This window comes from Xylaria bambusicola, assembly GCF_022495145.1.
Source record: "Xylaria bambusicola strain CBS 139988 unplaced genomic scaffold F5B22scaffold_7, whole genome shotgun sequence".
Taxonomy (NCBI): Eukaryota; Fungi; Ascomycota; class Sordariomycetes; order Xylariales; family Xylariaceae; genus Xylaria; species Xylaria bambusicola.
Window position 1 is genome coordinate 300,317 of NW_025953560.1, and position 15,814 is coordinate 316,130.

General features: G+C 46.0%; 2 protein-coding genes across 2 annotated transcripts; both read left to right on the forward strand.

The window, feature by feature from the left end:
• The first annotated feature begins 1,158 nt into the window (after window positions 1–1,158).
• On the forward strand, window positions 1,159–3,630 carry F5B22DRAFT_594213 (putative O-methyltransferase). The gene is made up of 6 exons (XM_047974036.1): window positions 1,159–1,678; window positions 1,740–2,215; window positions 2,269–2,450; window positions 2,532–2,644; window positions 2,723–2,809; window positions 3,004–3,630. Exons 1-6 carry the CDS (start codon window positions 1,661–1,663, stop codon window positions 3,394–3,396), a joined length of 1,269 nt encoding a protein of 422 aa, XP_047833842.1. The 5' UTR covers window positions 1,159–1,660; the 3' UTR covers window positions 3,397–3,630.
• Window positions 3,631–4,381: 751 nt separating this feature from the next.
• F5B22DRAFT_594216 (putative polyketide synthase) lies at window positions 4,382–13,434 on the forward strand. Its single transcript, XM_047974037.1, has 11 exons — window positions 4,382–5,015; window positions 5,070–5,541; window positions 5,627–6,149; window positions 6,206–6,414; window positions 6,471–7,216; window positions 7,291–10,133; window positions 10,195–10,998; window positions 11,060–11,751; window positions 11,828–11,996; window positions 12,048–12,362; window positions 12,421–13,434. The coding sequence occupies exons 1-11, from the start codon at window positions 4,934–4,936 to the stop codon at window positions 13,303–13,305; spliced, it is 7,740 nt and encodes a 2,579-aa protein (XP_047833843.1). The 5' UTR covers window positions 4,382–4,933; the 3' UTR covers window positions 13,306–13,434.
• The last annotated feature ends 2,380 nt before the right edge of the window (window positions 13,435–15,814 follow it).

The following is a 15,814-nucleotide window of genomic DNA, read 5'->3' on the forward strand; positions in this document are numbered from 1 at the left end:
CCGACCGATCTAGTCTCATCAAATTACTTATCATCGAACATTTTCCCACCTACTATCATATAGGGAGTTGTGTAACTGCGTTTAAATTCTCTGAATCTCTAGCTTTCTAGATCACGCATGTCTCACAAACTGAACATGGAGCTTCGATCCTCAACTGTAGGCGTTACATAGTGCGCTACATACCCACGCTCGAACAAAAGGTCTTATTCATCTTCGCCATATCTGGCGGCACTAAGGCCTGTTGATCTGTGCCGTACTGTCGGCGGCCTAATATGTCACAGCATACACATCACACATTGATGCCGTATAGCAACAGCATTTCGCTACCGAAGTGGCTGCGTTATGCAGAACACTGCCAACAACTTACTCCCCTCCCGGTCCATATGCGACGACAGTTGTATCTAGTAACTTATATGCGTTAGGAAGCAAGCGCTGGGATCACGCCTGAAATCGGCTCTATTCGCATTGCACCCGGCGACCATAGCGGATCTCCCCCCGGTCTGTGAGGTTTGGAATGGTGTCTTATTGGTGGGCGCTGGATCACGCCAATTTCGTCTATTTAGGCTTGTTTGATTCGCTGTCTCATGCTGTGCAGTGGGATGTCAAGCAGGCGAGGCAGGCTCGGCCTCGGTCTCGGTGTGATAGTCCAGCATTGATGAGCAAGCGGATCGGAGGCATTCAGGATTCTCATGCAGCCAACAGAACAAATAGTTAGTTCGTGTACGTAGTTACGCTATTGACAGAACCGCCGATACAAGTTATTGTTGGCTCCAGGCCTGCAAGGAAGGGCAGGGGCTGAAGGAGGGATTGAACTGACCAATTGCCGTGTCTTCCGAGGTGGTGAAGAAGTTAATTTCCCTCTAGGCAGTGATGCGGCTCGTGTACGTAAACTGCAGGCGGTGTCTCTTTGGGAGCTGAAAGGGGGCTGGGGATTCTTGGCGCCGTGCTGCAGCAAGTCCGCCCGACGTGACATCGCCTCATTTCTCAGGCCTATGGCATGTAATGTCGCGATGATGTTGGTGATGTGCATTCTTGTCATGCATATAACATCCTGTTACTCGACAACATGAGTCTATCGCACCGTCACGAACGCGAGTAGGTAATGTCCTGGGTACTCTTCATCGTGGGGGTGGGATGCGTGAGGTCCATGCGTGATGTCACGGGAAATCCGCGCTGTGAATCCCCTAGAGGTTAACAGCTTTCATATCTGTTTAAGGAACAGTATAGTTTAACTCTTCTATAAGGTAATTAGAGCCATAGATTTCATTTCAACTTATAATCATGATTTTGATAATAAGGAAGAATATACTTTAAACTAAATTTTAACTTCTGAATTTGAAATTTATTTATTTATTTTATACTTCATTGAATTTCCGTAGAAGAAGAATACACGACAATTACTTTTAGCCCTTTCAGTCATTGTTTTCACCAAAATATAACACGATCCGGTGATTCCCAGTATAGGTACTTCTCTCTTTTCACTCTATCTAAAAATTATGCCCAAGGTATTCTCCCGAGACCTTGTAGCTCCTCCTTTCTAAACTCTGAACACTTTTAAGTTGTCAGACTCCATTGCATTCGAACCTGGCGATCATCTCCAGAGCGACAATCAGTCAAGTAAAGGTATCAAGTATCCCTTAGTAGAGATTAATCTCGAACAATGGAGAATCCAGGATTTGTGAGAACTCCTGTCTCCCTTAACTACCTATTCATTGACTTTGCTAAAATACTTGTAATAGCCCTTAATATTGAAAAAAGCACAAGATTTGCTGGTGGAGGCTGAAAATCTTGTGAAGTATCTCCAGGAAAGGGGTCTTGCCGAACCGGACTTCACAGTTCGCAGTGCTGAGCACCCCCAATCTCGCGAATTCGACAAAATTCGAATTGCTCTCACTCAAGCTGCCGAGGATGCCATCCTTCTTGCGAATGGTCCCGTTAACTGGCTCCGCACATTTTTCTGTCACCACCATGATCTAGGAGCATGGCAAACAGCGTTACGATTTAACTATTTCTCTATTATTCCTCTTGAAAAACCTATGTCAGTCAAAGAGATCGCCGAAAAGGCAGGTATGGATGAGGACCGCCTTTCGCGCGTCATGAAACTATTGGCATCTCAGCGTTGCTTCCACGAAGTGGAGGAAAATGTTTATGAGCACACCTCTCTCTCTGCTCTCATTGCACGAGACGAAACGATCAAAGCGGCAATATCATTTCAGTCAGTATAATCATGTGAATGACCTAGGAGGGCATATTGGTAACAAAGAACAGAGCCGATGAGATGTTTGAAGCTGCTTCTCTTACTGCTACCTCAATTCAAAAAGCCCCTTACCAATCGATTCCGGAACATAGTGCATTCAATATCAGGTTTGGTGTTTCTCCTTATCAGTGGTATACTTCCAATCCAGAACGGGGCGCGCGATTTGCTGCTGCCATGGCAGGTCTTGCTAAGAGTAAATACTTTCCATCGAAGTTATTGCCACTATCCTCATGGCTAATACTTATGACTAATGTTTTTCTCGCTACCTAAATAGTGAATAATGATACCGTGGAGCTCCGAGACCGCTTTCCATGGGACAGTCTTGGTCATCAGACTGTCGTTGATGTTGGCGGAGGTAGTGGACATATCTCAATCTTCCTTGCAAAGGCGAGCAGAATTCATCTAATCGTTTCAGTTTGATGTCATATCATCGTTGCGCAGACACTAGCTAACATTATCTTGCAGGAATTTCCCAATCTCGAGTTCATTGTGCAGGATATAAATCCTGGTATGCTCTCGCAAGGGCCCCAGCAACCTAACTATCCAGAAGTTGGTATGTAATAAACATGAGCCTATATGCAATCATTTTGTCGCAAGAAAACATTCCCTCAAGTTACGTTTATTTACTGATATCCGTTTTAGTAAGTTACGCTCTTTCATATTATTGCCAATAAAGGTTGTGGCTTGGATAATTTCAAGAAGGAAGATTTCATGTTCTAACAAAACAATATTGTTGTGCCTTCTAGGAGAAGCGTGTTTCATTCATGAGGTATGACTTCTTTCAGCCACAACCCGTCAATACCGCTAGATTGTTCCTCTTGCGACAGATCATTCACAACTATAATGACGCAACAAGCGTGAAGATTTTCAAGTCATTCATTCCCGCCATGGAAAAATCTTCGGCAAGCTTGCTAATCAACGACATGGTTCTTCCCCCTGCCAACACTGAGCCCAAAGTGGAAGAGCACCATTTAAGACAGGTTGATATAGCCATGCTCAACGGCTATGCAGCTAAGCAAAGAACCTTGGATGAGTTCTCTTCCCTCCTCAAGCAAGCCGACGAGCGGTTCGAGGTGGTGCAGTTGCATGGAAAGGGGGTGATGGGACTGATTGAGGTTCACTTGAACCAACAGCACTAGAGCCTAATAGAAAATTGTCATAAGGGCTCACGTATTGAAGCCAATTATTATTTATAATATTCACCTACCGATATGGCCCGACTAAGCTGCTGGCTACCTTTGATCACGCATGAGTTTCAACTATAAAAGCAAGGAGCATGCCGACCAACAGGCCGAATATGATATTAAGTGCCTAAGGGTATATTTAGTTACCTTCTGGTATAGCTAGCTAGGTCATAGAATTCTTTCACGGATCTCGAGTCGCCTGAGTGAATTTTTACTTGAGTAGACAAATCGTAAACTCTAGTAGAGATTTTCGTGACAGAAACCACAAGGTTAGTGCTTATGGGATGTAAGGATAACAAGACTACATCAACATTGGCTAAAATATCCACTCATAAGAATCATGACACAGCTCAACAACTATAGAACTAGGTGCTCCTGGGCTCAGAATCGCACGGAGTCAGCTCTAATTATCTAAGGTGCCTGGCATGACTCAACTAGCTGATGATAGGCTACTCCTAGTTCATGCAATCAATTCGATTCGGAGTGATTTTATCAAGAGGTGTAGTAGCGTTGTTGGCAACTCACTGGTCGAGGATAGAGAAGAATACAGAGAGAATCAGCTTTCAATCCTTGTCGTGCCAAGTATCGTTGCACTTTGTGAGAGGAGGTGTACTCAATGTTATTCATCCTGGAGGTACACTGGCATCTGTAATCGTAGGTCAAAACAAGAAATTGTTTATGTTTAGCCATTCGAGCGTGTTGGTTCTTTTGTGCTTCGGACGCCTGCATGTGCAGAATGTTGGTTGTAAGCCAAGTCTTATGGCTAGGCCCCAGGCCCAACTACAGCCCACTTGAATCCCTTTAATTGGCTACCTAGGTAGTATACGGATCTTTCTGGATTCCATCCCACATTGTAACGCTGTCTATCACACACGGTCAGATGAGGTATCGCTATACTAATACAAGGGAGAGCCGGGATGCAGACACAGAATCATGAACCATGTAGATAAAGCTTGCGTAGGTATCATTCTACCACTCACAGATAATATGTATGGAGATAAAAATAGGCGACTACCCAAGACTGCAGAGGTGCATCGACTGCCGTATAATAGGTGGTACTTGTTAGCTAACCCCTTCTCTTAGTATACTCCGTTTCCTTATGCGGTGCCCCTACCGCATCGTCTCCTCCGATGTCTGTATCATTGCGGCGAAGTCGACACAAGAGCGGTATTCTCACAGCCTTAAGGACTATAATAGTATAGATGCTCTATTTATGAACGAACCCCCACATGTTGTATGCAGCTAGCCCGGGGGAAAGCAACGATTTAGGTACTACACCGATAATGATGCGAAGAGTATGTAGATAAAATAATATGCGTTTCTTACAAGACTACCTACTTGTCGCTCGTGGCTGCAGAGGATCCAGTTATGGCTTGTAGTTTTGCTGGATATAGCTACAATACAATCACTTTGACTGTTCGTACTCGACAGTGTATCGGACAAAACCTCAGATACTATTGATTTGTTTAGTGCAAAACCTCGAAGTTGGAAGATGGAATGTACGGAACCCTCAAATTCAGGGGCAAGCGCTTCGAACCCTGTCATCCCAGAGCCAATAGCTATTGTTGGAATGGGTAAGAGCATCTCAAGTCGACCTCGGTACAATCGCTGATTAATTAACTGCATAGGCTGCCGATGGCCCGGTGGTGTTCGGAATACGTCACAACTATGGGAATTACTTAAAAATGGTAAAGATGGATGGGCAAAATTTCAAGCTGATCGTATTAACCTGGACGGGTATTACCATCCAAATGGCCAGCGACCTGGTAGCATGTTCACTACAGGGGCTCATTTGTTACAAGAAGACCCTAGGTATTTTGATCATGCCTTTTTCGGAATATCGGCAGCAGAAGCCTTGTCGATGGACCCAAGTCAGCGAAAATTACTTGAAGTAACTTATGAGGCTTTTGAAAACGCCGGTGAGCCGTGGCATAAGTTTTCTGGCTCAAGAACTGGAGTTTTCATAGGGAATTTCAACAATGAGCATCAAGTTATGCAGTTTCGTGACCTAGACCATCCCCTGCCTTATGTTGTAACTGGGGGCGGCGCAACCATCCTAAGTAATAGGATCAGCCATGTCTTCAACTTGAGAGGTCCAAGGTACGAAAACATTTTCCTATATAAATTTCGCACACTTTTAGGGTTACTAGAATCCCAAACCGAAAGCTAACTTGGGAACGGACAGCATGGTCGTTGATACAGCATGCTCGGCCTCAATGTATGCACTACACCTTGCCATATTATCTCTTCGTAATGAAGACTGCGATGCTGCTATTGTCGGCAGCGGAAATCTCATTCTGAATCCCGAGGCCCAGCTATTCACGACCAAGCTTAACGCTATTTCACCCACTTCTAGGAGTCATACCTTTGACGCGGCTGCTGATGGCTATTCACGGGCTGAGGGGTTCGGGGCGATATATGTCAAAAGACTCTCGGATGCCCTGGCTCAAGGCGACCCCATCAGAGCAGTCGTCCGCGGAACATCTTTCAACGCAAATGGAAAGACAGGGGGGATTTCACACCCGAGCCCAGAAGGACAAGAAGCAGTGATCAGGCAAGCATATAAATCCGCAGGTCTGAGTATTTCGGGGACTGGATATTTCGAGTGTCATGGAACAGGAACACCAGTTGGCGACCCTATCGAGGTTGCTGCCATTGGAAGGGTATTTGCTGCGGTGAACCAAGATGAGCCTTTACTGATTGGGTCTGTAAGTTCGGCGCCTTTTTTCTGTTCGTAAATGCAATGATTTAACTGGCTACATAGATCAAGCCAAATTTAGGACATAGCGAGCCAGCCAGTGCCCTAGCCCAGATCATGAAAGCAGTTTTGGCTATGGAGCATGAAGAAATACCAGCCACAATAGGAATCGAGAAATTAAATCCAGCCATTGACTTCGATAAAGCTCATGTTGAAGTTGTGAGGAGCTTGAGGCAATGGCCAAGCGCCAAACTTCGCCGAGTAAGCATTAACAGGTAAGATTACGATAAGTTCCGATGCAATTACGTTGTCTAACGAATAATCTTTGCAGCTTCGGTTATGGTGGTGCAAATGCCCATTGCATTCTAGACCATCCTACCGTGGTACTCCCCAAGTACCGACTTGGTGGTCGTGCGCTTCCCATCACCCAAGACTTGAATGGAGTGAGTTCGAGTAGTATTAAGTGGGATGACCATAAAGTGTTGCCCCAAACTAATAACTGCTTTTCGCCGTCTGAATGGATACAGTCTCCCAAAGCTGAGGTTCGTCGAATTGTGCTGATCCCTGTATCTTCCCATGATGATCGCGCCTTGGATAAATCTATCAGGGCCATCGCGGGAGCTGCTAGCAGGTACAAGCTAGCCGATCTTCTCTACACTCTCGGGGCCAGGAGGTCTTGTTTTAATCTTCGCGCATTTGCGGTGATGCATCATCAGCTCCCCAGCCGCAATCTCGATGTCAACTTAATGACTGTCAGCAAAGCTCCTAGCGCTGTGTCCCAAAAAATTTGTTACATCTTCACCGGTCAGGGCGCTCAATGGCCTGCTATGGGTGTAAAGTTAATGAATGAATATGGAGTCTTTCGAAACACCATTCGATATCTCGATTTAATACTCGGGCAATTGCATGAAAGACCAACCTGGAGAATTGAGGACGTGCTCCGGGATTCATCAACTACAAGTCGAATCCACGAACCCGCTTTTGCGCAGACTATTTGCACGGCCCTTCAAATTTCATTAGTTCACTTGCTGAGACATTGGGGAATAGCGCCGTCCGTTACGATTGGCCATTCTTCAGGTAAGATGATGTTTTTTATTTTTCTGTTTCCCTTTGAAATCTGCTCTACGGGGTAGTTACTGAATAGATAGTAGGGGAGATTGCCGCAGCGTATGCAGCTGGTCGCCTGCTAGCGAGCGAGGCCATCATTATTGCATATTTCCGTGGCCAAGCTATGCTAAATAACAAGCAAGACGGCTTGATGATTGCCGTTGGTCTCGGTGCAAAGGCAATCAAGCCCTATCTCGTCGGATTCGAGGAAGAGGTGAGAATTGCAGCTATTAATTCTCCGGAAAGCACGACACTATCTGGTGGCAGCGCAGCAATACTTACTCTGGTTGAAACGTTCCTTTCTCATAATGTGTTCACTCGAATCCTAAAGACCAACAATAACGCATATCATTCCCATCATATGCTAAGCCTCGGGGAGGATTACGAAAATAAGATAAGAAGCGCCCTTCACAATTGGAACGTTGACTATAGTGAGCCGCGGCAGCCGCTAGCAACCTGGATCTCCTCCGTGAATCCAGAAACGCAAGCAAATGCCAGCAATCCACGGTACTGGAGGCAGAACCTGGAGTCTACAGTTTGCTTCTCTGATGCCTTCTCAAGACTAGCTCGGGATATGTCCGTGATGGATCTCGCGATAGAGATAGGACCTCACACGGCTTTATACGGGCCTTACAAACAGATCCGTAAGGTAGAGCCTACGCTTCCACCCTACTTGGGATCACTCAAGAGAGGCAAGGACGATGTCGATTGCATGCTCACACTAGCCGGCCATCTGTACCTGAACAATGCTCCTGTCGATCTAGTTGCTGTAAATGCATCGGAACAACAGACAAAAGACGGGAATATCCGATATTTCTACGGTTACCCATGTGTTGATATGCCACAGTATAGCTTTTCATATCCTGAAAAGCCCCTTTATCTCGAAAATCGATTCAACCGAGAGGTCAGACAACGTCGATATCTACGACACGACCTCCTTGGATCAAGACAAGCTGGTGGTTCTGCATCATGTCCATCTTGGAGGAATATTCTCAAAATCAAAGACTTACCTTGGCTTGCTGATCATAAACTTGTCCCTCTTACGGTCCTTCCCGCCGCAGCATACCTTACAATGGCTGCGGAAGCGGCTCGGCAAATTCATAATGAACAAGCGCTTGACGAAGGAGCCGACTTCAGTCCCATCCACTCGATTAAACTTCGTACGGTCGCTATCAAATCAGCAATGCGACTTGAAGAGAGTGAACATGGTATAGAAACAATAACACATGTGGAGAGACTAGGACCGAAAAGTCCCAATTTTGGGCCGATTTGGTATAAGTTTATTATTGAATCTATGCCAGTTGGGGATGGTGGTAGCTGGACAGAGAACTGTTCAGGGGAGATCAGTGTGGAAACTAGGGAAACGAAAATCGATCAATACGAGCAACTGTCAATCGACCCGCAAGCACGGTTGCTTGACGTGAATCGCTGGTATGATGAATTCCTGGCGGTTGGGCTTAGCTTCGGCCCAACTTTCCAGTGTCTTTCGAAGCTCCAGGCATATCGTGCTTCCCGTAGTGCTGCTGCACAGGTCTCGCTGAATTCAACAGACGGTACCATCAACGGTGGCGAGTCAGAATACTTCACGTTGCACCCGACAGCTATTGATGCTTGCTTACAGCTCGCTCTCATTGCTGTGCATGCTGGTCAGGTGGAAAATTCAAAAAGGGCTTTCGTACCAGTATTCCTAGATAATGTTTCTCTTTGGGTCTCCGATCTCTCACAAACAAAGGCCCAAGCAGTAGCGTGTGGCCAATTTATTGGAGAACGAAGCGCTCACGCCAAAACTCAGCTATTTTCGAACTCAGGACGGCCATTGTTATTTATAGGAGACATGAGATGTGTCATGTTTCACGGAAGCGCCCGCCACAATGAGTTTCCTGACACCGCTTATGAACCGTATTGGAAGATCGACTCAATGGTAGACGTGGTTACATTGAGCAATGAGCAAGCCCAACGTCTATTCTCCCCAGCCACGCGTTCCGGATCTGAAGATGAGCAAATTGAAGAACTTTGCAAGCACGTTCTCGTCGACATGGAGCGGATAATGAAGGAGCATCCGACTGATACACAGGCACTAAGTCCCTCCCCGTTTGCGTTGTGGATACAGGATACAAATATACTGTCCACTTCACAGGAGATTTCCAAACTGAATGTTGACGAAATACAGAGCAATATAAGAAAGGGGTTCTCGGATCTGAATCACATTCTAGAAGTTCGATGCATTGAAGAAATACACAACAATATAGAACGGGTTCTCTCCGACAAAACAGATATTACTAAGTTGTTGATCGATAATGCTCTTCTCGACCAACTATATAGTTGTGGTATAAGCGTGAAAGAGGCCCACAACCAACTTCGGAAATTAGTAGACCTCTTCACGCACAAACACCCCAGAAGCCACATCCTGGAAGTTGATGGCGGCACAGGCGGGGCTACTGCATCCGTACTTGAGGTTCTTGGGTCAAAATTTCCGTCTTTCAAGCGATTCGAAAGTTATACCTTCACAGATCCTGCAGACTGGTGTGTGGCAGGTGCTCGGGCTAAATTTTCTGATTATAGGGGAGTGAATTACCATGTTTTCGATATTCGGCAAGACTCCCAAACTCAAGAGCTAGCGGGACGATCATTCGACTTGATCATCGCTACCGATAGTATGGGGAGATTTTCCAATGATGTAACGTTTCTAAGGAATGCTTCCAATCTGTTACGACCAGGAGGGGCACTCATTCTAGTGAAGCCTACACGCAAAAGACTTTACATGGAAATACTCTCTCGTTCATCGACAGGTTCTTGGTGTCAAAAGTATAACATCAGAGGCTTAGATGAATGGAATCAGTGTCTCATGAATTCTGGCTTCTTTGGAGCACATGTTGCCCTTGACGATGTTAGTTTTATCCTCTTTAATATGGAATCTCTGATTATTGTGCTAACTTAGCCCACTTAAGTATGCAGGAGACGAATCATTGTCGACCACAATAATAGCGTTCACTTTGGGCAACCCGCAGGGCATCCTTGAAACCAGTCAGCCAAAACGCAACATTTACTTGGTCTATCGTGACTATCCTCCCCCACTTGCAGGATATATTAGCAAGGTGATCGAGCAGTATGAATATCGATGTATTTACGTCAGCCTTTCGTCATGTGATCAAGTTCCATTAGGCGCATCTGTCATTTCGCTGGCGGATAGTGAGAACAGCACTCTTCTCCAGTCTAGTTCGGAATGCTTCGAGCAGATTCAGTCCCTGGTTGCAAAATCATCAGTCCTTGCATGGATAACCACATTTGATGCAGGCGTCAATTATAGCGAATCGGCTGTCATGAAAGGAATTTTGCGATCTGTGGCAACTGAGAACGTCAACATGAAGGTAGCCTACTTGGAGATCTGCAAAAGCGAATCGTACTTCAACGATTTGTCGAGAACAGCTGAGCTCATCACCTATAAGATCTTTCAAATGGAATCCTCCGGGCCCGATAGTATGATTGACCGCGAATGCATACTGCGAGATGGAAGCCTGCACATTCAGAGGCTAGTACCAGATGCACGCCTCAACGAAGCATTTCGCCTGAGGAATAAACTTCAGGAAGATATGCAGGAGTCCTTAGTTGACACCAAAAAGGCATTGAAACCTCGTTACAAGAACCCTGGCTTGCTTTCTTCAATGTATTTTGAACCAGATCAAATGCCCTCAGAACCACTGAAGGAGGGATGGGTCCAAATTCGGACGCAGGCCATCGGTCTCAACATGAAAGTAAGAACGTTTCCCCACATATACTCAGAATGAATTTGTTTAATTGACTGTTGACTGCTAGGACATAGCAGTCGCTACGGCGCGGTATGATTCAAACTACCAAAGCCATGAAGGGTCGGGTGATGTTTGTCAAGTTGGCCCAGGAGTAGGCCCATTTAAGATAGGAGACCGTGTCTTCGGTCTCATGTTTGGTAACATGAGCACATATCTTCGGTGTCCTGTGCAATATATCTCCAAAATCCCCGAAGGAGAATCCTATGTCTCAGCTGCTTCACTACCGATATCGTATCTCGCTGCTATGTATGCCCTTCAGCGGCTTGCGAGGATAGAGAAGGGCGAGACGGTGCTGATCGAATCCGCCGCAGGAAGCCTTGGTATCGCAGCAATGCAGATTGCCAAGCACCTGGGTGCTGAAATTTACGTGACTGTTGGTAGTGATGGCAAGAGAGATTTCATTATCAAGAATTTCGGTCTTCCGCCGTCGCAAATATTCCGCTCTCGCCACCCGACTCTGATAGAGGACATCATGCGAGCCACACGAGGACGAGGGATCGACGTTATCCTCAGCACGACTCAGCACGCGATGCATGAGATGTGGAGGTGCATCGCCCCCCTCGGCAGGTTCATTGATCTGGGAAGAACTGCCGTCCTAGGTGCTGAAAAGCTGAGCCTCGAGATTTTCCAGCGCAATGCTACCTTTGCATCATTTGACATCGTCGCCATTGCTTTAGAGAAACCCCAGGTCATTGAAGAGTGAGCACATTCTTGATTACGGTATCATTTCTTTTAATTTTTTTTCCTCTCGAAAACCTAACGAATATTCTCGTAGATTGATGTGCGATTTGAAGCGTATGTGGACGAACGGGATAGTCGTCCCTGTTGCACCTATAACATCTTTTGAGATATCCCAACTGGCCTCGGCAATGTCGTTTTTTACCAAGGGACAGCATATGGGTAAAGTAGTCCTCGATTTCAACAAGTCAACAATACCAGCAAAGGTAGGTCACTCATCTCAGGTACAGAGTCGGTCTAAAGCTTATGTAATCCAGGTCTTGCGTGATATGCCTCAGATTAGGTTGGATCCGGATGCTGGATATTTGTTTGCTGGCGGGCTCGGCGGCCTCGGTCGATCTCTATCGTGTTGGATGGTTGAACGTGGTGCACGCCACATAATATATTTGTCTCGTAGCGGAAGCAAGCGACTGGACGTTGACTCTTTTTTGAAACGCCTTGCTGACATGGGAGCTTGTCCTGAAGTCTTCAGCTGCGATATCACAAGCTTGGACTCCTTGACTTCAACAATATCACGCGTTTCCACCCGACTGCGGATTCGAGGACTAATCCATGCTGCTATGATAGAGGGTGTAAGTTATCACAATCCCACTCTACATTGACGGATTTCAGGCTAAATATTGTTCCAAGGACGCCTTATTTAGTAGAACGACATACTCTCAGGTTCAGGCCGTCCTTGCTCCTAAGGTCGCAGGGACAGTTAACCTTCATTTGGCAACGAGGCGTCTACCCCTTGACTTTTTCCTCATGACGTCTTCCACCGTTGGAGTTATAGGAACTTCAACGCAATCGGCATATTGCGCGGCTAACGCTTTTCAGAATGAGTTTGCTCGTCAGCGCCGCTCAGAAGGCCTACCGGCTACCTCGCTTGACCTGGGTCTGATACTCGAGGTTGGATCCGTCAGCCAGGCGAAAAATGTGCAACAGTCTTTACAACGTGTCGCAACGTACGGTCAATCGGAGACGGAGTTCTTACAGCTCGTAGAAGGAGTCTTGTGTGCAGCCCAAGATGATCCACGGCCATGCAGCGGTTCTCAGGGGCATATTATTACCGGATTAGAACCGCGACGCTTCGTGGCACAATGGGAGAATAACCGAGCCTCCGATTTAGTTTGGTACAAAGATGCCCGCTTTCAATCTGTTGTGCAAGCTATCTCGGATCAAGCGCGTTCCAGACCATCAGCAGCCATGATGACTACGCGAAAAAGCCAGCCAGTGTCTATGAGGCTGACAACCGCAGGGTCCTTGCGGGAGAAGACGACTATTGTACAAGAGGCCATTTCAGCTTATATTTCGGGGCTGTTAGGCGTAAGTGCGGATGAAATCAATGTCAACAAAGCAATGTCCAACTATGGGCTAGATAGTCTGGTGGTCCCTGAGTTACAGAATTGGTTCAGCACGAATTTCGGGATGAAAGTTACGACGATCCAACTATTGGGTGAAGAAGCGACAGTGGCCAATCTAGCGAGGAGAGCAATCGAGGGTATTCAGGATGACGGCTCTTTAGTGGCTTAAGAGTTCTTAGCGGATCATTGCTCTGTAGACCAAATCTGTATACGCCCTTTATGTATGATATATCGCACGTACCAGACTTACAGCATAAAATACACGTAACCTAATATAGTCACTTCCGACCTTCAAGAAGCGAATCGTAAAGGAGTGCAACCAGGTGTGCTATAACATTAATGATTTAACAACTAGAAAAGGAGCCTATGCGACGGTAGTACCTAGAAGATAGGTAGGAAACCAAAGACAATAAGCCGCTATAGTTATAGCAGGTTAAGCCACTAATCCCACTATATCTCTAGCGCCTAGTCACTATATTTATAGAAGGGCTAATCGCACAAATACACGATGAAGCTTTTTATTCTTCAAAGTAATTCAATGAGAGCATGCAAGTCCTACTTGATCACAGAGGCTCTATTGATATGACTGATCACTATGGGCTTTCTCCATCCCTTTGGACTTTCATTCCCAAACAACGGACCGCAAACCCTCTACTCTTTCTCAAGTAGTCGAATTCAAGCCCACGTACTGGGGCTGGACTCTGCTGGACTATGCTGTCTTGAGATATTCTAGTGTCGTGCGGTCCCTCCTTGACATACTGTACCTATCTGCTCCCAACCGGGTTCGTCACGGCCGGTCCGAACTTCGAGTAGCAGCTCCTGGGAGGCATTCGGATACTGTCAGAGAATCACTGAGCTATGATACTTTGACAATCGACAAGGGCCATCAGCGGGAGCCGCTGAGTAGGGCTTCGGGCGCCCGTCGCACTCCTTTTTCCCTTGGCCCTTTGAACCACCAGCCGGAGATCCCCTCTAGAAAGCGCGCCGGCTCACTTCGTAGGATTCAATTCTTATAGTTGATGTGTCATTTTAAATCGCTGTGTCAATTGAGTATTTTTCGGTCTGCGGAAGATATGCTCTGGTACTGCGGAAGTCCGAAAACTTTGCTTCAATGAAAGTGATGACCCCGGATCAAGGGGGTAGGTATTCCTGGGTGAACCTAGGACTATATGTACCTAGTCTAGGTAACTATTCGGAGTATTTGTATGACCTTATTGCTACGCTTACATGCTTGGCATACTGCACACCCCTTGCTACACCCACAAACGCTTTTAGACAGCTCCAGGTTATCGTCTATTAAATATTGAATAGTTTCATGGTATTCAATTTAGGCATATGGCCAAGAACCTTTTGGTAACAAAAGATGGCAGCATCTATGTCTACAAGAGGCTACCCCTTTCTCCTGCTAAAAGATCTATGACAAGATACTCCTGCAGTACGGCTGACATCAACACTAAGTAGTGCAAATCACCTTTAAATAGTATTCTGCTATGCATATATCGCATGTTTCACTGACTGCCATACACTTACTGCTAGTAGTCAAGCTAAACAGAGTCTAGAGCCTCAAGCACCACACAACCAAGAACTTCACGATATGAACAACAGCGATTGATGTGTAATTACCAATGACAATTCAAATAGAACCCTGTTGTCATCAGCTCAGATAACGTAATTTCCACTCACTCAAGTTACCGAATGACTTCCTGTAGGCCGAAGGAGAAAAAGACATAGTCTCACTCGGAGGGGAAGAAAATGACTATCGCTCGCTCAAGGACATCAAAACTAATGCGCGCACTCTAGGACGATGTAGTGACAACTCGTCTTTAGGGGGTCATTCAGACTTTGAGTGGGCTAAGCCGCGGCCCCTTCTCCCCAGCTACCGTACTGTAGATATACCGACCCGACAACCCCTGTCTGCAAGGAAGAGAGTTGCGCACCCCGCGGCCCCGGAAACCCCACGTCTTTTCCGGGTTCCGATGAGCTACCAAGTCATCAAGAATAGCTTCGATGGGAAGTTGCTTATTAATTTTCCCACGCACGTATTCTCTAAGGGACTCATTTTCGTGAGTAGTATCAATGACAATTGAGTCATCGTAGACAAAATACAGTGCCAGAGCATGACACAATTCTCCCGCAATTGAACGTCTTATTGGCCATGTCATCATAGAGTTGGATACGCCACCAATTGATACATACTGTTCTTCAATAACCTAGGAAGCAATAATCGTAATATGAGTGTACGCTAATCCAATTTCACCTTGCAAACGATAATAAGCTACGCTATAGGCGCCGTGACGGAACGGCGTACCGTACGGACAGAGCAGGACTTAAGGTTGGCTGGGTGGTCAGGCGCATGAATCTCCGTGATAGGTGCTGTGTCTGTTTCATAGGGTAGCAGGGTGCGGCACTCCATGGGGGATCTATTAATAATCTCAAAAGAGGAAAACAAGGACAATTATATAATCTACCTTGAAGGCAAAGGTAATGGCGGACTAAGTAGTAGATAAATTAATAGATATGTCAGCGAAATAACCTTCTCGCAACATCTTGTCTTAGGTGGTTTCCCCCTGACTATCCGTTACCCTATGCGTATTGATATCAAATAGTTATTTGTATGACAATTCTCTCTTAACTTTCTCTTCTTACCGTTGATACCTGTTTTGTTTCATTTTCCAGAT